Here is a 26,444-nt window from a genome sequence, read left to right on the forward strand (position 1 = left end):
GTTACACTTTAAGAAACATAGCTGAAAACTGACTTAGCTTCAAGTAAGATTTGTCACTGTGTGTACCGAAGTCTCGCTCTACTAGGTAACAATAGAAATCATCTGCCTCCCCTGCCTCCTTGACTGGCCCTCATCATTCTCGTCAGTATTTAACATAGGCATTTCTCTGTTGGATTGACTTCTCAAAGATGTTGATATTTTCCAGTAAGGCAGCAAGTGACCACCAGAAAGACACTGTGTATATCTAAGTACACCCCAGTTTAATCTGTTCAAACAGCTGGCTGAGACTTATTTTTTCAAGAGAACATAACTGAAGGCAGTTAGAATGGTTTCTTTTGTGCAAATTTCCCCTCCCAGAGACCAGTCCCAGGAGTTCCTTCACCTGCATTATCCATTAATGCTGTGGATTCATTTCCCCCAAATAAACAAGTTTTCCTGCCAAAGAAAATATGCATTATGATTGGATGCAGGCATATGTCTTGGGACCTGATTTGGAGGCATGTTCTTCATTTTTCTGGGTTGGCCCTCATTCTCCTTACTGAGCTCTTACGGGCAGCAACAGTGTGGCTGTAGCCCTCATTTCTGACGGCCCTCACTGCCTTGTTAATCCTGTGTGTGGCTATTCAGCCCCCTTGAAAGCATCCTTCATTTCTGTTTGCTTAGTTTCCTGCATGCCTCTTCCAGATCATCTTTCACCTCTTGCTTCAACCTCTGGGGACATGTGTGGTTTCTACATAATGCACAAATGTGACTTGGGGGGAGGGGAGGATGGCTGTGGACTCATACACTTCAGCTGGAGTCACTGGACTCTGAAATAGGGGAGGTCGTTTCTGAGTGGGCTGGTCAGGAAAGAGGGGAGATGGAAAGACCAACAGGCAACCTCAGGCACTGTAGATTTCCCCTCCCGCCACAAGACTGAAAGCTGTGTATGTGTTTTGCATTATAAGGAAAGTGTGAACTACAGCTCCTGTGGACCAAATCACCATAAATAACACTCTTGTATCTGATTCTAAATTGGGACATTGAGGAAAATAAGGGACCAACAACCAACATTTCTATAGGAAAAAGATCTGGTTCTTTATTCACCCAAATGTTGATCACCAGGGGTCAACGAACTTTCTCTATGAAAGTTAGATGGTAAATATTTTCAGCTTTGGAGACCATATGGTTTCTGTCACAGCTGCTCAGGCCTGCCTTTGTAGCTCTCAAGCAGCCATAGACAGCATATAAACACTCGAATGTGTGGCTGGCCATAATTTGCCTACCTCTGAGAGAGTCTAAATTCATAAAATTTACTAATATCATTGTCATTATTGTTCACATAAATTGATGAGTGTTCTCTATGTGGCCAGGCTCTATGCAACTACTTGTTGCAAATGGTCATACTTATACCATTCAAAACAATTCTGTAAGATTGTTAATAGTATTGTACCCATTTTACAGGTAAGGAAGCAGAGGCTTAGAGAAGTTAAATAACATTAAGTGTGGGCAAGGCTGAATTTTGAACCAAGAAAATTTCACTCCAAACTCATGCTTTATACCACTATACAATACAGTCAGCCTACAGTACCTGCATCACTGATATCCACATTTGCTTTTAGATCCTGGCATTAGCCAGTATTTGGACTTAAGTTATATACATATATAGCTAGTTTTGCTTTATAGTTTGAGCTAATTTTGCTTCTTACCTGCCAAGGATCAGTGCTAGGAAATGAATACATGAAGGCCTGGTGAGCTCAGAGGCAGAAGACATATATGTCCAGGCTGGTTTCCAGGTTCTGAGACCCTGTGCTCTGAAAATAGTGAGGTGGAGCCAGGCCTGCAGCAAGCTACACTACTCCTTGGAATGGCCTCACCCAGGCCCAGCACTGGCATGAGCTGCCAAGCCATTGCACACAGGTGCAGGCTCCTCAGCTGCTGGTGGCACAGACCACACTAGTATGGTCAGGGGAGACTAGAAATTGCATAATTAAGTTGTTTTCTAAATAGTGGTATCGTTAGCATGCAAGTCGACCAAACAGAAATGTCTGTTAAAGACGGCAGGAACCATGTTTTGATGCCTTTGTTGTTACAACGAGTAAAATGTGTTCTGAAGAAAACTTAGAGTAAAAGTAAAAGATCGGGGAAAAGTATCGCATATGCTATCACCACCAAAGTTTCTTCCTCAGGCTCATTGGGATGGTAGTGGAGGCTGGGGGTGGGGGTGGGGATTCTGTGGCCAAATAAGTTCGGAAAATGCAAGCCTAGAAAAACTTGAACAATATTCTCAAGGATATAATATGATGTTTTCCCAAAATGTGTGTGTGTGTGTGTATGTGTATGTGTCTCCCCTTATAAAAATGTTTATAAGGAATATTCTTTGAGAAACCCAAACCCAGAGGCATTTCCCAGTGTTAACACTTTGGTAAATTTCTTTATGGTCCAAGATTTTTCAAATGGGTGGGCATGTCAGCAACAGTAACTGTGGTGATTATTAAATACATAATTTTTTTTTTTTTTTTTGAGACATGGTCTTTTGCTCCATCACCCAGGCTGGAGTGCAGTGGCGCAAACGTAGCTTACTGCAGCTTCAGCCTCCCAGGTTCAGGCTATCCTCCTGCCTCAGCTTTCTGTGTAGCTGGGACCACAGGCATGCACCACTATGCCCAGCTACTTTTTGTATTTTTTGTAGAGACAGGGTCTCACTTTGTTGCCCAGGCTGGTCTCCAGCCTCAAGCAATCCTCCCACCTCAGCCTCCCAAAGTGTTGGGATTACGGGCATGAGCCACTGCACCCAATGATCTCTTTTTTTATTTTTTTAGGAATAGGGGTTATATATATTCATTCCTGTGTGTTTGTGAATGTTTAAGTTTATTTTGAAACAGTTCATAATTACAGAAATGTTGCAAGAACAGTATGAAGGACTCCCCTATCATTTCCCCATTTGTTACCATTTTACTATCTTTGCCTTATTCTCATTGTTTGTGCATGTATGCACACATTATTATTGCTATTATTTTTGTATTTTCATTACTGAAATCTGAATTACAAAATTCTTCAATGAACTGAACTTAATTCTCCAAAATACTATAGAAACTCAAATTAGACTAGAAGTTTATTAATTTCCCCCATTTCTACCTGTTGCATTAAGGTAAATTATGCTTTCCAAGTATGTGAAAGGTTATAAAATTTCAAGGAACCATTTTGATAAGGCTGCAGCCTGCAGTCCTCATAAGGAAAGAATTGTCAAAGCCAAAGAAGTCTTCAGTTCAGGCCCACGCACAATCCTAATCAGTCTGGATTAGTGAGTTTGTAATTTGATGTTGGATGGGACCGTCCCAACCATTTGGAGACAGTTTGAAGTCCTATTAGACAGGGTCCTTTAAGAATTAGAGTCAGCTGTTTGCTGAGGTGGGAACCTCAGCCTGAAACATGCTTCCATTTTTAAGTTTCAGGACTAAGGGGGCCATGCAGGAGCTCTGGGCTTTAGTGACTCCTCTATTTTGTTTCCTGTGGTGACTTGTCATGTTTTCACAGCGCATCAATGTGGATAGTTTTTAAAGTGACAGCCAGTTTCAACAGTGGTTTTATTTCACATACATTGGAGCTTCCATATCTGGATTTTTTTGTCAGCCACTATATCAAAGCTCTTCCTCCTCCAGATGGTTTAAGACACCCAATTTGAACATTAAGTGAGTCAAGCAAACACTGTGCCACATTACCAAAGGACCCGTTGATTTAAAAGAGTATAGATGTGACTTACATAACCTCTCATGGAGCATTTCCAAAACCTTATAAGGAAGCTGGATATAGTCACCTGTCCTTCATAATGTTAACACTGAGCCACGAAGCCAGGGCTTGTGTCCTCAGAGAATGCATAAGGAAACGATCACCAGATCGCCCTGGGAGGAGAAGGCACTAGGCATTTGTTCAGGAGGTTGATGCAACACTCATAACAGCCGTAGGACACATGTATCATACCTCCCAGCTGGAAGGCAGAAACAACTTCAAGTTCAGCTCCCACACCCACAGGGCCTCACTGTATAAATGGTTCCCTCCACTCACATGGGTGGTAGCTATATACCTAACTAGAAAAGTGCCTTGTTTAGGTATAAATTAGATTGTAGGGACTGAAAAAAAATTTTTTTTTATTTTTAAAAACATTTTATCATGAAAATTTTCAAAGACACTTCAAAGAAGAGAAATACAGTCAGCCTGCATATACGTACGCCACTACACAGATGCAACCATTTATCAAGATTTTGCCACATTTCTTTACCCCCTCCCTTATTTATTTTTTGCTAAAATATTCACAACAAACCCCAGATATTGTATCATTTTACCCTTAACATACTTCAACATGCCTCTCTAAAAAAGTAGACATTTTAGGCCGGGCGCTGTGGCTCACGCCTGTGATCCCAGCACTTTGGGAGGCCGAGGCGGGTGGATCATGAGGTCAGGAGATGGAGACCATCCTGGCCAGCACAGTGAAACCCTGTCTCTACTAAAAATACAAAAAATTAGCCAGGTGTGGTGGCTGGTGCCTGTGGTCCCAGCTACTGGGGAGGCTGAGGCAAGAGAATGACATGAACCTGGGAGGCGGAGCTTGCAGTGAGCTGAGATCGTGCCACTGCACTCCAGCCTGGGTGACAATGCGAGACTCTGTCTCAAAAAAAAAAAAAAAAGGAGACATTTTATAAACACAATGCCACTATCCCACCTATGAAATTAATCCAGGACCAAAATTTTGATGTGTACTTTTTACATAGCTTCTGCAGCTGGGTAACCTCACAGCACAAGAATCAACAAGTCCATGCCTACACGAATTCAGCTGATAACTTTAAAGAGAGGGATCCTTGCTCTCAACTTTGGACAAAATTCTTTGGTTTGGGGCTGGGGGCAGGTGAAGAATTTGCACTTGTGGTTCTCCAGAATGTAATCTCAGATATTGAACTGTGCCATTTGCTTCTTGGGCATCTCATCCTCTCATCAATGATTGATAATCATAACTTACAGGAATTTTTTAAACAATATTTTAATTGGAAAACGCATCTGTCAGCTGTCAGGCTTCCAGTTTCCACTTTTGAGAAGCAGGATGTTGAATGTGAGTAATGACACAACAGGCCTATAAAATGCGGACTAACCCTCGGATGACTCATCCGGTACAATGCAGTATATTTGTCAAGGAGACTGAATCATATATGGGGGAAACCACTTCTCAGGCAGCCAGCTGGTTCTCAGGTCAGCAAGAGACGATCCATTTTTATCGGAAGCTTTATAGTAGCAATAATGCTAATACCCAGCACTCGGGCTCCACAATGTAGAGGAAATGGCATCGCCTGGCAGGTACGTGCCTACTGTTTACATGAACTTTATTTTTTCATTGTTCTCTTATGCTTAACCTTTCTGGTGCCTGCTTTTAGCATTCTTTTTAAAGGAGAAAAATTATCCTAGTTGTAGAGGACCACAGTGTGTATGTGTTTGTATTTGTGTGTGCCCACGTGCAAGGACAGATAGGTAACCTCTGGCCTGTTGATAGACACAGGGTTCTTACCCTCTCATCCCTCTTTCTGAAAACAAATTTCTCCTTAGATATTCTGATAGAAATGTTGTTGTTGTTGTTGTTGTTGTTGTTGTTGTTGTTGTTGTTGTTTAAGTCCCGAATCTAAAAGATGCTGCCTGGGAAACAGCTTGCAGAGATGGTACACCTCCTGGGTGGGTAGTGTAGAGCTTTAAAAAACATGAATAAGCAGAGGTGAGCTGAAGGAGGTGGTCTAACAACTACTATTGTGTTAACGTTGGATTTCTTTCAGTACTGTGCTTTTTTCCTACCCCCAAGATGCGTGACTTAATGCAAGAAAGCTTTATTCCCCTACTGAGTGAATAGGGTGGGTTTTTCTATTTGTTTTGTTTTTTTTTATAAATCACAATTTGCTCATACTGAATTAATGCACTAACTTTTTCTAGGTGGGAGAAAGGGTAGTGGGGATTTGGTAGCAACATTTAATTATAGCGTTCACATGCTCTGAAGGATCGTTCTGCATAATTGGGAGGCTGTGTCTGCCTGTCTGACCCTCTCTCTTTCTTCACCCACTAAATTTAAACAATGTCTGACTAGTTAAAGCACATATCTTATTTATTTGAGTGTATTAAACATTCCTATGTGTGTTGACAGTCTATTCAGTGTCTCCTCATATTTTAAAAAAATACTTTGTGAGTCTTGCTTGTTAGGGACAGATGCTATAGTTAGTTTATAGCAGTACTATTTATGCTTTCCTGGTCTGTCTGTCCAGAATGGCTAGGTCAGGACCTGTAACACAACTGCCCACAAATTTGCCTAAGATTTAGCATTTGTGGAGCAGCCCAGTGTATAGCAGTAAATCCTGTTATCACTCAGAGAGCATTAAACAGATCTGGGGTTACCAAGCTGGAAAAATAGGCAATCTTTGTTTCTCTTCCCCTTTCTTATAAAGCCCATAATAATGACTTGTTTTCCTTGAAGTGTATGAATTTTAAGCTGTCAGTAAATGCGTTCAATTTACTTACTTAACTACATTCAGAAATTCCTATAATTTGGAAAGCCAGCATGAAGGGAGTTTGTTTCTCTTTGTTTTGTAGATTAAGGGGTGTACTTTTTATAGAATGGCCAATTTGTTTTTGGAGACAAGACCATCTCCAAATTTCATTAATTTTGCATTCTATAAATGAAAGCCACCTGTTATGCTGTAACGGGCTAATTATGGTAGAGGACAATAATGAGGAAGAACAGTATTTGAAATATGTGGGGGTTTTGCTAAGAATTTTCCTGCCCACATCTGTAGTGCTTATTTTTATATGTGTATACATGCATATATAGTACTTATTTAATAATAGCACTTGATGACATTAAAAAATACTTCACATTCAAAGTGAGGGCCATTTTTTATTAACAACATTTTTTAAGTTGTGAAAGAAAGGCTACTTTAAAAGTGTTAGCTTGAACTAAGACACATATTTTGCCATCTTATAGTAAACGGGGTTTTTTCTTATAGTTTTGGTGAATGCCACAGTCAACTTAGGGTTCACTTTATCAAATTCATTAGAAAAATATAAATTAATTTTGTTTTATTTTAAAGACAGAATAGCTAATTTTCTGTGCTTTCACAGAAATATTAGGTTTCATGATACCATTTTTTTTTTCCCTTGAGGCCTATGGTAAATGATTATAGTCAGGAATAAAAGAACATTTCTTTTAAAGTTCTTGATTTAGTGACACTTTCTGTGAAAATGTCTTGTTTTTCTGTGATTTGTATAGTTGGGACTCGCTCAGGTCCTGTCCACATTCTTTCCAGAGCAGCATATTCTGTTAGCTTTGGTTATACTACACAGAGGGTATACTGACCATTGAAACTGGACGACGATAATCACTCCTAGGGTTGTGGCTGCGACGCCTTAGAGGCCCCTTTGCTGTTAAGCACTGTGAGCCATCAGTCCAAAGGAACCACGTGGTTTTTAGATGCCTTCTTTCCCTTTTGAGGGAAAAGGAATACTGAGCTATGGCCAGTTCCAAAGTTCTCATATCATTCAACTTGGGAGCAATCAATAGATATTGAGTGAGACGCTGCCTATGTTCAGAGCAATGTGCTGGGAAGTGTTACATTTAAAAGTGCTTCAGATCTGAGCCCAGTCTGGTTCTTCTCTTAATTCCCGCCCTAGTGGGGATTCATTGTTACTGGAGATAAATTCCTCCCTGGGTTTTCTTTTATTCATAGATTTACTGGAGTCTACAATCCAGAGCCACTCATTGCTATTGTGTATAAGCAACTTTGAGCTATTCCTTTTTGGTTCTTCAAAACCTAACTCTGCTTGGATGAAAATCAAGAAAGAACTGCTCTACTCAAAAATCCATTTGATAGTTTTGGTGGCCATGTTTTCTGAGCCAAGTAGAGTGATATAACCTTGGACAAAAGATTTTTGTTCTTCCTTTTTCTTGGGGAGAGTGAGAGTCAGGGAGAGCATTTGAATCCTGAAAGGTTAAGAGTGTCCAAGGTATTTTAGTGGAACAGTTTTTCCCCATCTTTGCTGGCTTGCAGATTTTTAGCCCTTAACTAAAATTACATTCTAAAGACTCAGAGCTATTATGAATTCAGTAAACATTTTATAAAAACAGGTTTATTTAAAATTAGTATAGATCACCTACCAACATCTAAACATCCTTATTTGTATGTAGAGGGAGACCTGTTTGTTACGGAGTCTGCGGTCTGTCCTTGCTGTCCGGATGTGTGGTTTATGGATGCGTGGTCATGATGATCACTGCCTCAGGAGGCTTGGCCTGTCTATCGCCTGCTGTCCATTGCTCACTGTCTGCTGTGATATTGTCCTCCCCACATCTGGAGTTTATGGTCATTCTGCCGTACTGGGTGGGATTAATAACACTTGTAGGTAAATCTTATATCATTATCTAGAAATAGCACATTGCTGTGTAGCTCAGAAAAGCCAGAGACAAGTGTGGATCAGCCTTCTAACGACATAAACTCCTAAATGTATAAATGGGATGAATGATCACCCTCTCTTATCAAACCAGCATGGACTTCTGTGAACCCTGAACATTCTTCCGGGTATATGTTTGCTGACAGCTTGTTGCATCAACTGCACCTGGATTGTCTTGAGCTATATGTGGCATAGTTGTGGAAACTGTGTGCATTCCCAGTTGGAATTTCTTTTTTTTTTTTTGAGACGGAGTTTTGCTGTTATTGCCCAGGGCGGAGTGCAGTGGCACAATCTCAGCTCACTGCAACCTACGCCTCCCAAGGTCAAGCGATTCTCCTGCCTCAGCCTCCAAGTAGCTGGGATTACAGGCATGTGCCACCACACCCGGCTAATTTTGTATTTTTAGTAGAGACGGGTTTTCTCCACGTTGGTCAGGCTGGTCTCAAACCTTTAAAAAAAAAAAAAAAAAAACCCATGATGACCATAGAGAAAGCAAGTGCTGCAGAAGCAGGCTGGCCTGCTCACCTGCCTCGGCCTCCCAAAGTGCTGGGATTACAGGCATGAGCCACCGCGCCTGGCCTTTTTCTTTCTTTTCTTTTTTTTTTTTTTTTTTTTTTTTTTTTTTTTTTTTTTTTTTTTTTTTTTTTTTTTTTGAAGTGGAGTTTCACTCTTGTTGCCCAGGCTGGAGTGCAATGGCACGATCTTGGCTCACTGCAACCTCCACCTCCCTGGTTCAAGCGATTCTCCTGCCTCAGCCTCCCAAGTAGCTAGGATTACAGACATGCACCACCACGCCTGGCTAATTTTGTATTTTTGGTAGAGATGGGTTTCACCGTGATGGCCAGGCTGGTCTCGAACCCCTGACCTCAGGTTATCCACCCACCTTGGCCTCCCAACCCAGTTGGATTCTTATTTTCCAAGGTTTCTTCATAACAGGTGATGGCTGGGTGCGATGGCTCATGCCTGTAACCCCAGCACTTTGGGAGGACGAGGTGGGCGGATCACGAGGTCAGGAGATCGAGACCATCCTGGCTAACACAGTGAAATCCCGTCTCTACTAAAAATACAAAAAAATTAGCCGGGCGTGGTGTCGGGTGCCTGTAGTCGCAGCTACTGGGGAGTCTGAGGCAGGAGAATGGCATGAACCTGGGAGGCAGAGCTTGCAGTGAGCCCAGATCGTGCCACTGCACTCCAGCCTGGACAACAGAGCCAGACTCCATCTCAAAAAACAAACAAACAAACAAACAAAACAGACGATAACCATAGAGAAAGCAAGTGCTGCAGAAGCAGGCTGGCACTTCAGCCCTCTTAGAAAGAGCTTTTAGCTTGGGATGAGAGTGATACCTTCTTTGCTGCACATCTGAGAGCAGCTCAGACAGTTAGCTGCATCATCTTCGTAGAGTTCAGTGTATAAGAACTACAGCAAGATTACTATCTCTTTCCTGATTTCAATCGAAGAGATGACTTAATTCATTCATTTGTAAAGATTCTTCAGATTGGAGATGTCCAAGCTAGATCTGGCTTTTTTTGTTGTTGTTTTCTTTTAAACACATGTTCCGTGTACCCATCCAGTGGAGGAGATAGGTTGCCTGTTGTTGCCCTGGCCGTGTGGGGCTCTGCTGTTTGACTGGGCCTCTTGAATTCCATTAAATGAAGCACAGACAGCATGTGTCATAAAGGCTGCTTGGGAAGGGTGAAGAGCAAAATTAGTGTCTGTGGGTGGGCATGTGTTCTCATCACGTCGCCAGAGAACTGCAATGTGCAAAATCTGGCTGGAACCTGTTCCAAAGAAAAATAAAACAGCCCCTTTTTTCCTGCTTTGAGTAATATTAAAAAACATCGCTTAACCCCTATGTAGGAGAAATGGAACTGTCAGGAAATTCTTGTGATTATGTGTGTGTGTTTAATAATCTGTGTGTTTAATCTTTACAACTGAGGTTAGAATAGAAGAGATGAAAAGAGACTAATCATGAAAAATATTTTGGTGTATTCTGTTGCTGGTGTTGTAGACATCGTAAGTGTTCTATTAGAGTAGAACTGCCTAAGGATTAGAGGAATTTGTCAGAGCTAACAATTCAGGGAAAATCTATTTTGTTTAACTTTCTTCTGTTCTTCTTTGAAATGATTTTGTAAGAAAAGCCATTTTTGTCTCAGTAAAACCAATATCAAAGGAAATGTCTGTGTTTTTCTTATATATGATTTACCTGGTACCCCAAGGAACAAAGCAAAGCCAACATTTACACTTACATTTGAAGCATAAGATCTTCCTTTTATAGTTTCCTTGAGAAGGTCTTGCGTATTTGTTAATTGCTCCTCATAGTATAGAAGAATGTTTTTTAAGGGAGGGTTGTGATGTATGTAGTTTGCATAATGGGGACATATGTTACTTTTGTAATTAGGGGAAACTTAAATTTTTAAATAGTGTTAATGTTTACTCCTTTTTTCTTTTAAAAGAATTTTTTAATAAAAATAGAGATGAGGTCTCACATTGTTGCACAGGCTGGTCTCAAACTCCTGGACTTAAGCAGTCCTCCTGCCTTGGCCTCCCAAAGTGAATGTTTACTTCTTAAGGACTGCAGAAATGTTCCTAAGCTAAACCCAACATTTCTAAATTTGGGGTTCTTTACCTATTTCAAGTAGCCTCTCTTTGTTTCACAGATTATCTTTTTTTATTGTGGTAAAAAACACATAACATAGCATATATCATCTTAGCCATTTTTAAGTGTACAGTACAGTAGTGTTAACTATATCCAAGTTTGTGTAACAGATCTCTAGAACATTTTCATCATCCAAAACTGAAACTCTTTCCCAATTAAACAACTCACTCCCCTCCCCAGCCCCCCGCCTCTGGCAACCACTGTCCTCCTTTCTGTTTCTAGGACTTTGACTAGTCACATTTAGATAGCTGGTGTAAGCGGAACAAATCATGCAGTATTTCTTTTTGTGACTGACGTTTCACTTAGCACAATATCCTCAAGATTCATCCATGTTATAGCATATGACAATGTTTTCTTCTTTGTTAAGGCTGAATAATTCCATTGTATGTATGGACCACAAGTGTTAAGGTCAATTCCCTATATGTAAACACACAAGAAAAAGTTAACACAAGAGCTTCCGTATATACCAGCAACTCACTGCTGGGTGTGCAGCAGTTTTCAGGGGATGGCATATCCAGGATGCTTTCAGTGACTGTGACTTTCCTAGAGAATGAAACTGTGTGAAGTAAGTCCTGGGAAGTGGCTGAAGCACACCAGTGAGTGAAATGAGCCAAGAGTTGTTCCTTTTGACCGACATTAAGTCGAGGGCCCTTCCACCTGTCAGTAAAGCTCTCTGGTGGAAGAAGTTAGCAGTAGCCACTTGGTTGTACTGTCTTGGGCAGTGGTCTTTGTTTTTTGTTGTTGTTTTTTCTGAGACAGAGTCTCGCTCTGTCGCCCAGGCTGGAGTGCAGTGACGTAACCTCGGCTCACTGCAACCTCCGCCTCCGGGGTTCTAGCGATTCTCCTGCCCCAGGCTCCCAAGTAGCTGGAACTACAGGCACACAGCACCACACCAGGCTGATTTTTGTATTTTTAGTAGAGACGGGGTTTCACCATGTTTGCCAGGCTGGTCTCAAACTCCTGACCTCAGGTGATCCACCCGCCTCAGCCTCCCAAAGTGCTGGGATTACAGGCGTGAGCCACCGCACCCGGCCCAATTTTCTGTATTTTTGGTAGAGACGGGGCTTCACCGTGTTAGCCAGGATGGTCTGGATCTCCTGACCTCATGATCCACCCGCATCAGCCTCTCACAGTGCTGGGATTACAAGCGTGAGTCACTGCGCCCAGCCGGCACTGGTCTTTAACCACCACAGACTGCATGACTTAAAGCTTGGTTGGGCTCCCTGCTGCAAACATGTTGGTGATGGCCAGGAAAGCCCAACTTCAGCAGCTTAGCCACACGGGATTTCAGTTATCTGTGAGAATCATGAGTCTTGAAATAAAATGCCTTCTAGTGCCTCCACAAGCTAGTTGACTTTGGGAGGTGGAGATAGCTCTAGTATTTCCTGGAGGTTCTTTCTGAATCAAGTACTTCAAACTACACTACTCCCTTATAAATGAAAAAATATTTTCAGACTAACGTGTTAAAACTGTGAGGAAGCTTGGTAGCTAGTTGGCCTTTACATTATCCTTGCTGCGTAGTTCTTTTATATCAGGAAAGTAACATGGGAAATATGTGTACTGAGTGGATGGCTCTGTTATAACTCGGAAGGAAATTGCGCTTGTAGGACAAATCCTGTCCCTCCGTGTAGTCAACTAGTCAAGAATCCACTGCATCATGATTATATCCTATGAGCCTGACACTTGCCTTAATTGCTCACCAACAGTCATTGTGACCCTAAAAGGAAAGAATTTCCCCAGTAAACACTTAAGTTGGGATTTGTAAAATAACATCAGTACGGATCCTTTTAGAGCCATTCAAGATTCAGTGGTGCCACATTCTGAGGATCCCCAAAATGAAGCCTAAATCAGAAGTTTAAGAAGAATTCCTCCTCCTTACCTTTTCTCCCTCACCCCACCCCCAGATAGGAAAGCCCTTGGCCAAAACCCAGCAAGAGCTGAGAGGAACTGGCCTTTCCTGCTGGCAGTGGGGAAAGAGGCTTCTTGTCAAGGAGACTGTCAGTAAACAGTTGAAACATTTGGGAATATTTTTCCACGTTGATAGGCTTTCATGGGCTGGATTGGGAACCCAGTTGCCCACCATTTTATGTTTTTTCTGTAGGGAAGATACATTCCAATTTCAAACAGCTGACTTACTTTTGGACCAGAAATTATTTGTCACATTGAAGCAACTTAAACCTAAGTTGCAACTTGATGTGCACTGAGCTGCTTTAACAGAGTTCTATAAGAAATGTCTTTCCCTATTTTTAAGCTAAACAATTGCTTTGTTACCTTTTCCTAACATTTTCTCCTTTTCACTCTGAATGTAGTAAAGATTGGGGCTGGGGAGTTCATGTTGAGTCAACTGATAAGGCAGATAGAATCAACTGGGAGAAAGAGGGCAGATCTCTCTTCTCTTCTTGGCCTGCATTTGTTCCATAAATATGTCTTGGGGTTTTTCTTCCATGTGGCTAAAGAGAATCTCACATTTGTGGATGCGTAAACCCAGCTAGATGACCAGGTTGTACCTTTTATTTTCCCCCAGAGGATCTTATTAAACTTATTAAAACTCAATTTTCATCATTTTCTTGCTTTTTCAAAATACTTGAATAAACCAGTTTCGCTCCTGGAAACTTCATAATTGTGTCATAACACTGGCACTGAGAACATATCTGTTAGTCTGTCATGGTTTCAGGTCTTTGTGGTTTCAAGTTTTTTCTCTACTCAAAATATACTCTCAGTTGCATTTTACTGCTGAAAGTTTTCTGATCTGCTTTTGTAGCATATTTTATTGGCTTAAGTTTGCTAAGCCCTCTGCCACAACTAAAGGACTTTAAGGCCGTTTTTTTAAAACTCAAAGTGTGAAAAGGGACCAAAGTTGAAAGAGTCTCAGAAGTCATTTGTGGTCTCTACCCCTCATTTTACACATAAGGAAACTGAAGCTCAGTAATAGAGTTTGGGGTGCCTCACCCAGTTGTGAGAAGATGTGTAATGGAGGTTAAGTCAGGTTAGGTCACCTGTCCTGACTTATGGCACTCATTACAACAGATCCAAAAAGGAATTACCTCTGTTGGTGTGAAACTTTAGCAGGATGAGTAGGAACACCCTCTAGCTCTGTGATTTTTTCATGTAGCTGTGTTGCCAGTGTTACCTCTTCATTTCTCCTTAGAATTTCTTTCACAATCAGTTGCCTAACCAGTAAATTTCAAGGGACCAAGATAAGGAATAACTTATCCTCCAGAGCACCTAATTCGAATATGGGCACTTCTGCCACTACACGAGCTCCTTTCAAAAGTGTGATCAGGGGGTTGTCACAGAGACTGATCTTAGTCCTTTATCTGTCCCTAATGTCAGTGACCTTGAACAAGTCCCTTCTGCAGTCTGGATTTTAATTCTTCCACGTGAGAGAGGAGTCTAGCATAGATGGTTTCCACAGTTCTTTGTATTAATAGCTTAAGAGGTGGAACTAATGTGAAGACGTGAACTCTGCCTTCGGGCCGACCTCTATTCCACTCTCCAGGAGGGAAGTGAAGCCGTCTAGCATGCTTCAGGGAGAACAGGTGCCTTGACTGTGTGTTGTTTGTTTATCTGTGTGTTTAGCTTTCCATCTCTAATGAGGGAGGTGGCAGAATCCTAGAAAAAAAGGAACTAAATGCATTAGTAATTCTTGCCGTCTGAGAGGGCATCCATTTCCAGTGGACCTGTGGGAATATAAACAGGCTCTTAAATATCCTGTCAGCTTATTGCTAGCGTGATCTGCTGATTTTCCTCCCTCCTCTGTGGGTTAAATTATCACCTTCTTTCGTTTGAGAACAGGTTTTTTGTTTTGTTTTGTTTTGTTTTTTGAGACAGAGACTCATTCTGTGGCCCAGGCTGGAGTGCAGTAGCGTGATCTTAGCTCACTTCTAACTCCACCTCTCAGGTTCAAGCAATTCTCTTAGCTCACTTCTAACTCCACCTCTCGGGTTCAAGCAATTCTCCTGCTTCAGCCTCCCAAGTAGCTGGAATTACAGGTGCCTGCCATCACACCCAGCTAATTTTTGTATTTTTTTAGTAGAGACGGGGTTTCACCATGTTGGCCAGGTTGGTCTGGAACTCCTGACCTCAGGTGATCTGCCCGCCTCGACCTCCCAAAGTGCTGGGATAACAGGCATGAGCCACTGCGCCCGGCCAGAGAACAGGTCTTATTAAGGGCTGGCTTGTAAAGGATTTTGTAGGTTTAGAATTTGGTATTAACAGTTTGGTAAAGTCATTTCCTGACCTTCTTATTAGGTTTTCTTTGGGGTGGAGGGCAGGTAGTAGATAGCAGGTACAAAAAAAAAAAAAAAGAAGAAGAAGAAGAGGGAACTGCATTCTAAATAGCAGAAAGAAAAGTAGTCAGATTCTGTTTAGTACCATTATCAGCATCTTACAGATTTAGTGTTGATTTCCATTTAGAAATCAACCATAACACTACAAATTCTCTCACTCTCCTGACATTTATGATTTTCAAGTGTTCAGAAAAGTTGAAATAAGTGTATGCTCAACATCCATATGCCTACCACCTCAAGTCTGCAATTAGCATTTTGCTGTTGTTGTTTTATCATACACATCTCTATCCATCTATCTCCATCCATGATTCTATGTTTTTTTAAATGCATTTCAAAGTAGGTTGCAAATATCATGGCATTTCCTCCTAGACATTTCAATGGGTGGGTTATTAAGTACTCCCTTCCTTTGTTTTCTCCAACAATGTGAAAGAAAGCAAAAGTATTCTGAGAAAGTCAGGCATAGGAGTTCAAGGGCTGCAATTTAAAGCCCTAAATTGGAGATTATTAACTTTAAACAACTCCCCTTTGCCGTTTGTTTTTTGAAGTACCAATTTTTCTATTACATGTACACTTTAATGTGGTGAGAGTTAATTTTGTTTAGTAATCTGACATTTCCATTAGCTGGCCTTTGGGGTTTAAATGTGGATCACAAATATCACCAATACCATTTTTGGAAGGGTGTGTAAAACAGAGGGAAAGTCAGAAAATTACTGCTTCTGGAATAAAAAGTAGAAGAAATCATTCTTCAGGGGTGGGTTATTTTGTTTTCTTTAAGATGATAATCTTTTGATCTTGATTAATTATGAACTCCAGAAGTTCAGGCTCAGTAAAGCAGACAGACAGTAAAAGCAAAATCATAAACCTAGATTCAGACTTTGGCCTCTCACCTCCCAGTACTCCCTCAGCCCCACTTCATGCCATGTAATCACCCTGAAATTCAGACCTTTAGGACAGACCATTTCATTCATTCTTTTTTGGTTGGAGTGAAGTACTTTTTTTTTTTTTTTTTTTTTTGAAACGGAGTTTCACTCTTTTGCCCAGGCTGCAGTGAAGTGGCGTGATCTTGGCTCACTGCAACCTCTGCCCCGTAGGTTCAAGCGATTCTTCTGCCTCAGCCTCCTGAGTAGCTGGGTTTACAGGTGTCCACCACCATACCCAGCTACTTTTTTGTATTTTTGATGGAGACGAGCTTTCTCCATGTTGGCCAGGCTAGTCTCAAACTCCTGACCTCGGGTGATCCACCTGCCTCATCCCCTCAAAGTGCTAGGATTACAAACGTGCGCCACCACACCTGGCCGTAAATTTTATTTTTTAAAGTAGTTTACTCATGTCAGAGCCATTCATGTTTTCGTGGTTTTTGGAAAAAACTCAGAACTACCTCCAACCCATGCCTTGAATGTCAACAATCTTTCACAGTAAAATCTTCCCATAATTTCCTAAATTAATTGTAGAGCCTTCTTTAAGGTGATTTATCTGGTGCACAGATATGTGACTGATACAGAGGCCCCTAACTGGTTGACTAGGAAACCCACCAAGGATTTAAGAGGCATATGCCCAGGAGTCTCCAGTTCCCTGGTACCCCAGGATGAGAAAATTAGGATTTCTGCTATTAGTAAGGATTAGAGCAAAGAGTTTTCAAACTTCAAGAAAAAGTTGTTCCATTCTTCGCTGATTATAATCTAATTACTAAACTACCATGCCTGTCCTGCCAGTCTCCCGAGGCCTGACCTCAGCCCTCTGTTGGGCTTTCCTTCTCCTGGGCCAGATGCATTACTCACCTCAAGAGGTACTTGCACAAGAAGACCATATTGACAAGAGAAAATGGCCCAGGAGCCATTTTTTAAAAATCTGTCTTGGACATTACTTCTAAAATTGGCTGCCTGTGTGCCGAAGCTAAGATTTACTTCAGCAAACACTTCGTTGCCCATGTTTAAAACTGCCCCATGTTAGGGTTTTAGGTTGAACAACCTTAACCTTTATCTTTATTGTGTCCCATTACACGTGGTCAGTCATCTTGTATATATTTAGTATTCTTGTGGTTTATAAATTTGAATACTGAATTAAAATGCTGGAAAGATTTTTTTAAAAAAAAAAAACGACAAATATAGTGGTATCCTTAAGACATTTTTGATAGTATTGATAAAATCAAAAAGTTTTTATTAAGATTTTTTTTTTTTTTTTCCATGAGAGCACTGTAGATAGAATCCAGCCAAATCACTCTTTTCCTCTGCAGGATTTATACGTGTTCAAGCTACAGGAGATAAACACTTAGAGGTGAAATTTAAAATTGCATTTAAACACAGTACAATGGAGTGAGTCTAATGTAACTTTGTCAACCTTGCTGAAATGGAAACCAGAAAACCAGCATTTTATGAGGTAACTTCCAGTGTGCCTGGGCATTGCTAATGCCATGGGTATCACCACCTTCTATTTACAGTCCATGTAGATTTGCCCCTAAAATTGAAGCTTTCTCTGAGAAGATGATGGGGGCGCACTAGAAGCTCCAACTTCCATCTGCCACAGTAGGTTTTTCAAGCTTACCAGAACTGTCACTCAGGGCTCCCAGGCTTGGGGATATCAGAGGATCCCTAATTGCCTGCGGGTATTTTCCCAACTACTTCCTCAAAGACTCCTAAGCCTCTGTAAAGCTTACGTGTTTAACTTCCAGCCCTGATCTTTGTTCCTTTGTGTCTTTGCTTCATTTCTCTTTTTTTTGGCCCTTGTGGGTCACAGGACACAGCAGGAAAGAAAGGAGGCCAGACTGGTGCATGGCACACTGCCTTGTACCCTTGACTAGGGACAGCTGGGCAGAGCATCCATTCCACTCCCAAGGATGTCTGCAAGGCAGGTGCAAGATAATGTGCCAGAATGTGCAGTATGCGTGCTGCTCTGGCTCTGGTGACCTGGAGGTGTAAGGTAGCACTCAGAGATGGGGAAATATTTATATTTACATTAGGATTTAACATCAGTGATAAGTTAAATCTATATTATCTAAATATTAAATCTATAATATTTTCCTTTAAGCTGAGGTTTAAAGGAAAGTATAGAGGCACATAGAATGCTAAATCAGCACTGTATGTTAAACAAGGTATGGGCATATATTTTGATCCAGAATTGCTCACTTATAAAAATAGGGATATACAGCTTATTTTTAAAGGAGTATTTCTGTATTAAAATTTCAATAGGAAAACTAAAATACTAGAGGTCCAAGTCTAGGAAACTTTGACTTGTTAATACTGGTTCTGAAGAATGATTGATAAATTATTAAGTTCAATAATCATTTATATGCTGACCAGTGTCTTCCATGATAATGGAGGAAATGGCCTCTTTTAATATGTGCACTGGAAAATAGGGTGTGGGTGAGAGGTTTATTTATATGCTTCAGTGTAGCTAGGTAGCATGAACAACAAAGATGCTCGGCTTATCCAAGGCATGAGGGGGGACATGCCCCTTACCTCCCTCTTTGGGAGAGAGTAGAACTTGGACACAGAGGGCGCTAGTGACCTTGCAGGACAGCAGTACTTACTGGCTTTACTCATAGATTCTGAGCCCAACAGAGTGAAGGAAAACCTATTTATACCCTCTCTGAGGCTCCTGCACATAAGCAGGACCCCTGGCTTTTAGCCTAATTGGTTCCTGGATAAAGGTTATATCCCCAGTCATTGTAAAGCAAAGACTACCACCACCACCTCCTACACACACCGTTTAGGGACCATGTTTCGTATAAGGGTTCCATTCCTAAAACTCATTCCATACCATTTAAAAAATACATAAATTGATAATGAAGATAACATATTTTTAAAAATGAAAGCTGGCTGGGCCTGGTGGCTCACGCCTGTAATCCCAGCACTTTGGGATGCTGAGGCAGGTGGATCATTTGAGGCCAGGAGTTTGAGACCAGCCTGGTCAACATGCTAAAACCCCGTCTCAACTAAAAATACAAAAATTAGCTGGGTGTGGTGGAGCACGCCTGTAATCCCAGCTACTCCAGAGGCTGAGGCAGGAGAATCGCTCAAATCTGGGAGGCAGAGGTTGCAGTGAGCTGAGATCGCGCCACTGCACTCCACCCTGGACGACAAGGGTGAAACTCCGTCTCAAAAACAAAACAACAAAAAACCAAAGCTATGTGGCTGGGCGCGGTGGCTCACGCTTGTAATCCCAGCACTTTGGGAGGCCGAGGCGGGCAGATCACGAGGTCAGGAGATCGAGACCACGGTGAAACCCCGTCTCCACTAAAAATACAAAAAATTAGCCGGGCGTGGTGGCCGGCGCCTGTAGTCCCAGCTACTCGCAGAGGCTGAGGCAGGAGAATGGCGTGAACCCGGGAGGCGGAGCTTGCAGTGAGCCAAGATTGCGCCACTGCATTCCAGCCTGGGTGACAGAGCGAGACTCCGTCTCGGAAAAAAAAAAAACAAAACCAAAGCTACGTTGTAGTCCTCTAAGGGTAGGGGTTACTCTGCATGAGCAAGATTAGCTACAGCACCTCAGAAAAGCAGGGACCCAGTGAAGGCTGGACGGAAGAGCCTGTTTTCTCCTCTTGATAAACACAGTCAGAGCATAGTGCCCTGGCACTGTGAGCTCACAGGAAAGTGTTAGTCCCTGTTTAAGTACATGGGTTCTTTTACTAGCAGATACTGGAGTAGGGCAGTTTCAAAGGTACTCTCCATTGAGTGTGTTTGTTGGCTGATTTCACTGATGTTAAGTAACTGTGGAGAAGCCTTTTGTTAAGTGATCTTAGCCCACTTTTCACCTTCCCTAATTCTTACATCATACAAACTGGTTCTCTTTATGAAACAAACGTTTAATGATCAGAAAATCTCTTCTCTGCCTCACAGTGCCTGCTCATCCATGTTTGAGAGAAGAGCTGATGGCCTTTGCCAGAATTAGCTACTGCCAGATCTGGCATCTTTGCGATCGAGTCTTTCTACTGTGGGCATTAATGAGCTTTGGTTAACACTGTGTTTTCTATAATGGCCTAAGCTAACCACACAAACAGTACATATTTTGGTGGTTAACACAAAGACCTAATTTTCTGGGACATTATAGTGTGTAGAGCAAGTGTTCTACCTTCAGGGGCTTGTACAGAGCAGAAAATCATGTTACCACCATGCATAAAATTACGTTATGTTAACTTTCCTTGCCCATAAAGTTCAGAATATATAAACTTCCAAAACCAGGGCAATCCGCTTTTAAAAAATTCTTGAGTAGTTGATACTTAAGACGAACACCCACAAAACCACCACCCGACTTAACAAATAGAAAGTACGACCAGTACCATCAGCTTCTCAACACATTTGATTCTACTGAAGCATTTTGTTGATTCTTTTTAAAAAGATCGCTAGTCATATGTATTTTATATTCACATATACTTCATCCACACATATATAATATTTTAAACATATAATTCGATGAAATCAAAGAGCCTTTATAAATCTATAAGCACGAGGAAGACTGGGGACGGGGGATGTGATTAAAATAAAGTGAGTGTGCCTGGCTCCCTGCAAGAAGTTGGTGTTATATTTGGCTCAGCTGGCGTCTGGGAGTTGGACTGGAGAGGCTGGGATCTTGGCTAATCCCTCTCAAGGTCTGGTGAAGTGGAGAAGAGGCTGGGAGGAAGTGAATCTAATGTTGAGCATAATGGAGAGATAAAGGAGCCGTGTAATCAGATAAGGGCTGGCTATGGGAAGTATTTATGGGGAAGGTAAAAGTCCCAGTCTCCATCCCTGAAAGAAACCGATGGGGAGGGGCAGGAGCAGAGGGCCAGCTCACAGATGGCAGACGGCATTATTTTCCTCTACAGGTATGCCTGCAGTGGACAACTAAACCTGGTCTTTATAAACCTAACTTCTCTTGACAATTGCTGGAGGTCCATGTCAAATTTCCTCCTACTGTCAAGAGCCTGACAGCTTCCCTGCCCCTCCATTCTCTGATAGCTGGAAAGGGCAGGCAGTCGAAACCCACTCCTCAGTGGCCAGGGAAGCTGGTGTTTCAAGGACCTGTTTTTGTCATTGAGGTAGGCTTTCAGCAAAAATGATGATGGTTACAACTTACCAAACTTCTGGATCTGACACTACCTGTAACACTACTTTCAGCCAGCAGGGTAGATCCCCTATTCATTTTGCAAAGGAGGAAACTGAAGCTCAAAAAGAGGTTTCTTCAGCTCCTGAGAGGGCTGGGGACTTTGGGGCTGCCTGGCCCTGGAGCACACATTCTCTGTGAGACCCAGTGCTGCCTCGCCTACAGTTCCTTGGTTTACGTCTGTAACGTGGCCCAGACAGGGCCTGCTTTGAAACTGGAGAACACTTAGAAGATAAAGGCTGAGGTCTAAAACTTTTCTGTGGAGATGCTAATCCAGTTTTGAAAGCGTTTTTTTCTCTGCCTTCCTATCCTGGCTTACAATGTCACCTGCCTCTTTTGCATATTGAGTGATCCCGGGACAGGAAGCCCTGTTTTTACAAAAAGTCCACATGTTGGGAACACAAAGCTTTTTCCTTAAAGAAACCACATTTAAATGGAAGATCCTCAGTCCAGCTGATTTTGCTCATAACATATCTAAAGAATATGGTATTGAGGGCTGGTCGTCCAACACCATTTGTAATAACATTGTTGGGGCTGTTCAGCTAAAAGTTCAGACACTCAGGCTCCATTCAGTTGGGGTTTGGACCCTTGGCTGGAGCTTCACTAGATCCACACCATTACAGCAGTTGTTAATTTCAGAAGCATTCTTTTAAAATGTTATTTTTGACAAAGATAGCATGTTTTGACATTTTTTTCTAAGGCAGACCAGCAGCAGTTTCCTTGTGCAAATTTTTAAAACTAATCTGCCCTTGCCCTTCCTGCCCCATCCCCCCCCCACTAACAAACCTTACATCTGTTTTAAACAGATGTTGTTTAATTCTTTCCAGAAAGAGGGGGAGGGAAGGTGGGAAGAGAGTTTTCCTCCTTTATACCTTTTTGGTAGTGGAGTTCATTGTCATTTCTGTGCTGGGTGGGGTGAAGTGCCTGAGTTAACGTAAATACACCATGGATAGGAAGCAGTTGGCACGCAGCCATGCAGCTGGATTATCCAGACATCCTTTGCAGCTTTTAGTCCAACACTTTATCCCCCTGCCTTGTTTTAAATAGCCAGATGCCTCAGTTAATGCTGGCTGTCGGGGCTGTTGCCGGAGGAGACAAAGGGGGCTTCTGCCCCTGAGCCTCCGCTTCCCCCAATCCCATCACAGAGAAGTCTATACCCTGGAGAAGGCACTTGATAGGAGGCATTGAGACAGGAAGGAGGAGGCCTCAGAATGCAAGCAAAGGCCAGAGTTAACAGCCTTGTAGTCTGGACACAGAAGGGTATGGTATTTTTAAATTCTCTAATAAATGGGTACTTTTTGGAAATAAGTTTATGGCACTAACATAAGTAATGCAAACTTCTCTTTTTCATGTTTACTTAATCCCCTCAAAGAAACAGAACAGCACACAGCTGCAACACAAAAAAAGTAAAAGCATGGGTTTTTTTTTTTTTGAGACGGAGTCTCGCTCTGTCGCCCAGGCTGGAGTGCAGTGGTGCAATCTCGGCTCACTGCAAGCTCTGCCTCCCAGGTTCACGCCATTCTCCTGCCTCAGCCTCTCCGAGTAGCTGGGACTACAGGCACCCGCCACCACGCCCGGCTAATTTTTTGTATTTTTAGTAGAGATGGGGTTTCACCGTGGTCTCGATCTCCTGACCTCGTGATCCGCCCGCCTCGGCCTCCCAAAGTGCTGGGATTACAAGCGTGAGCCACCGCGCCCGGCCTAAAAGCATGTTTTAACAAGAGGTGCACAGAGTTTCAATTCTTCACCTTAGCCATCTCCTGTTGAGATGAACCCATAGTATACTCATAGAAGATTTGAGAAAGCTGTGTTGCACACTGGAGAATTAAAAGTCGTAGGACCCTGAGGTTTTTTTATTTGTTTGTTTGTTTGTTTGTTTTTGAATAAATGGGGTTGGAGTGGGGGAGAGGATATTCTCCAAAGTTGTATGCAGTTAATCTAAATAAATGTTACAGAAGATTCTTTTTTTTTTTTGAGATGGAGTCTTGCTCTGTCACCAGGCTGATCTCTGCTCACTGCAATCTCTGCTCACTGCAACCTCCACCTCCTGGGTTCAAGCAATTCTCCTGCCTCAGCCTCCCGAGTAGCTGGGATTACAGGCGAAAGCACTGCCACGCCCAGCTAATTTTTGTACTTTTAGTAGAGACGGGGTTTCACCATGTTGACCAGAATGGTCTCAATCTCTTGACCTCATGATCCGCCCACCTCAGCCTCCAAAAGTGCTGGGATTACAGGCGTGAGTCACTGCGCCCAGCCCAGAAGGTTCTTAATCTAAGGGAATATGCATGTTGAATCCTGAAATAGTTGGATTAGTCATATATGTACATGTATGTCCTATGGCTTTTATATGTACTTCTACATGATTTTTCAATTTTTAGGAATAGAAAGTACTGTGATCCCAATTTAGTAATTGTGGTTCATAAGTAAATAAGTATTGAACACTATATGTTTTTATAGGAATTCTGTTAGCCATAGATTTTTTTTTTTAGACGGAGTTTTGCTCTTGTTGCCCAGGGTGGAGTGCAGTAGCACGATCTCAGCTCCGCCTCTGGGGTTCAAGATATTCTCCTGCCTCATCCTCCCAAGTAACTGGGATTACAGGTGCCCACACAAGTCCAGCTAATTTTTTATACTTTTAATAGAGACGGGGTTTTACCATGTTGGCCAGGCTGGTCTCGAACTCCTGACCTCAGGTTATCCGCCCACTTCAGCCTCCCAAAGTGCTGGGATTACAGGCATGAGCCACTGCGTCCAGCCTGCTATAGGTAATTTTTTTAAATCTGTTTATATTGTGAATTTAACCCCATTCATTCCACAACCTATTACATATAAGATACCATTCTAGGCTCTAGGGATATAGCAGTGAACAAAAAAGGCAAAGTTTCTGCTCCTGTGGAATTTATATTCTAGTAGGCAAGCAGATATTTTATTGAGCAAGCATTGATTTAGTAGCATATAGAAAGCCAAAGCAGGAGGAGAAGATTTAAGAGGGGTGGAGGGTGCTATGCTGCTTTATATAGAGTGGGCAGGGAAGTCCTCTCTGAAATAACCTTGGACAGAGACTTAAGAGAATGAATTCAGTTGGTATGTGAGGAGTAGGATTTGAACAGAAGAAATAGCAAGTGCAAAGGCCCTGAGGTAGAAGGATGCTTAATATGGAGGCCAGTGGGACCAAAGTGGAATGAGCAAGGAGAGTAGTAGGGTAAGGTCCAGATTTTGACTTCTGCTTGGCGATACCAGTGTAGGGTTTGTTTGAATAGAGTGATCTGACTTACCTTTCTATTTTCTGGGTTAAGTTGGGCAAACGTGGAAGCAAGGATGCCAGTTAGAAGGCTACTGCAGCAATCTCAATGGAGGGTGATGGCAGCTGGACCAGGTCAGTGTCAGTAGACGTGGTAAAGAGTGGATCCTGGATATATTTTGAAGAGAGAACTAGAAGGATGAGGAGGTGTCAGGAACCAAGAATTCAACCTGAAACATGTTGATGGTGATATGTATTAGACGCCTATGTAGAGACCTCACATAGGCTCTTGGTTCTACTGGCCTGAATCTCACAGAAAAGACCTGGATGGAAATGTGAATTTGGGCACTGTTGGTATGTAGAAGGTTTTTAAGTCGAGGAAGTTGGCCCTAGCTTGGATCATGGATGGCTTAACCACAGTTACAGGAGGAAGGGCGGAGAGAGTGCTGGTACAAAGCGTAGGCATGGTGGTGGGCACAGGCGAAAGGTCTCCTGTGATTTTGTCTATTTTCTCAGGGAAACTAAAGCAACTTCATCCATCATCTGAGAGTGAGGGGGTAGGAGGCCGTGTGAAGTTGTCTTTGGGGGACAGATCAGGGAAATGTAGCAGGATGCCAGGTGGCACTTAAGGACTCACTTGAGAGTAGTGTTTATGGCTTTAAAACTAGTCCTATGAGCATAGTAGAGTGGGGTTGTTCCCTCTCACTATGTTCAGCAGCCTGGGTGGGGTTACGGAGTAGGTAGATGGTAGGATTTAACTCCACCGGGGTCGTGCCAGGCAATGGCAACAAGCAAGGGGAGGGGTAGAGAATCAGTTGAGGACATGGGGTTTGGGGGAGGGCAAAAGTGGTCAGAACAATAGATTGTTGGCCCCAACAGGGTAAAGAATTATTGGAGTCTGGAGGGAGAGAGCTGCAAAGTTACGAGGTGGTCGGAGAGCAGGATGCTTACAATTTGAGTTATGGAGGTGGTGCAGATATTGGTAATGACAAGGTTCACGGTTGACCTGGGCATGAATGGCTAAAGTTGGTTGTAAGACAAGGGCATTGGAAGGAAAGAGGCCCAGAAACTGAGAGGCCAGGGAATTGGAGGGATCCTCCATGTCAATAATGAAATTATCAAGAATTGGGCCAGGGATCATGGTGGAGAGATGGAGAGTCAGTGAGCCTGGTTGCTGAAGTCTTCAAGGAATGAAGGGAAGTGAGGTCTGTAGAAGACTGAAGAAGGGTTGTGAGGGGGGTCAGGGTGTGAGCTTCAGAAGCACTGGAGGGAGCTGAATAGTCTGCAGCAGTGGCAAGCACCATACCCACATCTAGGCCCAGCAGGGTGCAGTGGGGAGATAGAAAGCAGCCCTGGGAGAATGGGCCACAGAGGCCCAGCCAAGAGTGCCATTTTAATTTAGGTTAGGAAAGGGAAAGGAACTTATATGAGGTACCTACAGTATCAGATTCATAGAGACAAGACAGTAGAATGGTGGGTGCCAGGGGCTGAGGGGTGGGGGAAGTGGAGAAGGGGGAGTTAGTGTTTTTCGTGGGTACAGAGTTTCAGTTTGGGATGACGAAAAATTCTAGAGGTAGAAGGGGGTGATGGTTGCCCAACAATGTGGGTGTAATTAATGCCACTGAACTTGTATACTTAAAAATGGTTAAAATGGGAAATTTTATGCCATTCATATTTTACCACAATGAAAAAGAAAATGAAAGGAATGATCAGAGGAGGGGATGAAGAAGT

At 42.4% G+C, this 26,444-nt stretch overlaps 1 protein-coding gene across 3 annotated transcripts in view; it reads left to right on the plus strand.

The window, feature by feature from the left end:
• The window catches only part of SPRED2 (sprouty related EVH1 domain containing 2), a 124,153-nt gene that overhangs the window by 63,569 nt on the left and 34,140 nt on the right, over positions 1-26,444 (plus strand). Inside the window, exon 1 of one of the 3 annotated variants that reach the window (XM_032176586.2) lies at positions 5,137-5,325. The exons of the other annotated variants lie outside the window; for them this stretch is intronic. Coding sequence (XP_032032477.1) covers positions 5,309-5,325 — 17 coding nt within the window. The 5' untranslated portion in view covers positions 5,137-5,308. Of the gene's footprint in view, positions 1-5,136; positions 5,326-26,444 lie in introns of those variants that run through there. 3 annotated transcript variants of the gene reach the window in all.

Source organism: Hylobates moloch, unplaced genomic scaffold (genome assembly GCF_009828535.3).
Source record: "Hylobates moloch isolate HMO894 unplaced genomic scaffold, HMol_V3 SCAFFOLD_15, whole genome shotgun sequence".
Lineage (NCBI taxonomy): Eukaryota > Metazoa > Chordata > Mammalia > Primates > Hylobatidae > Hylobates > Hylobates moloch.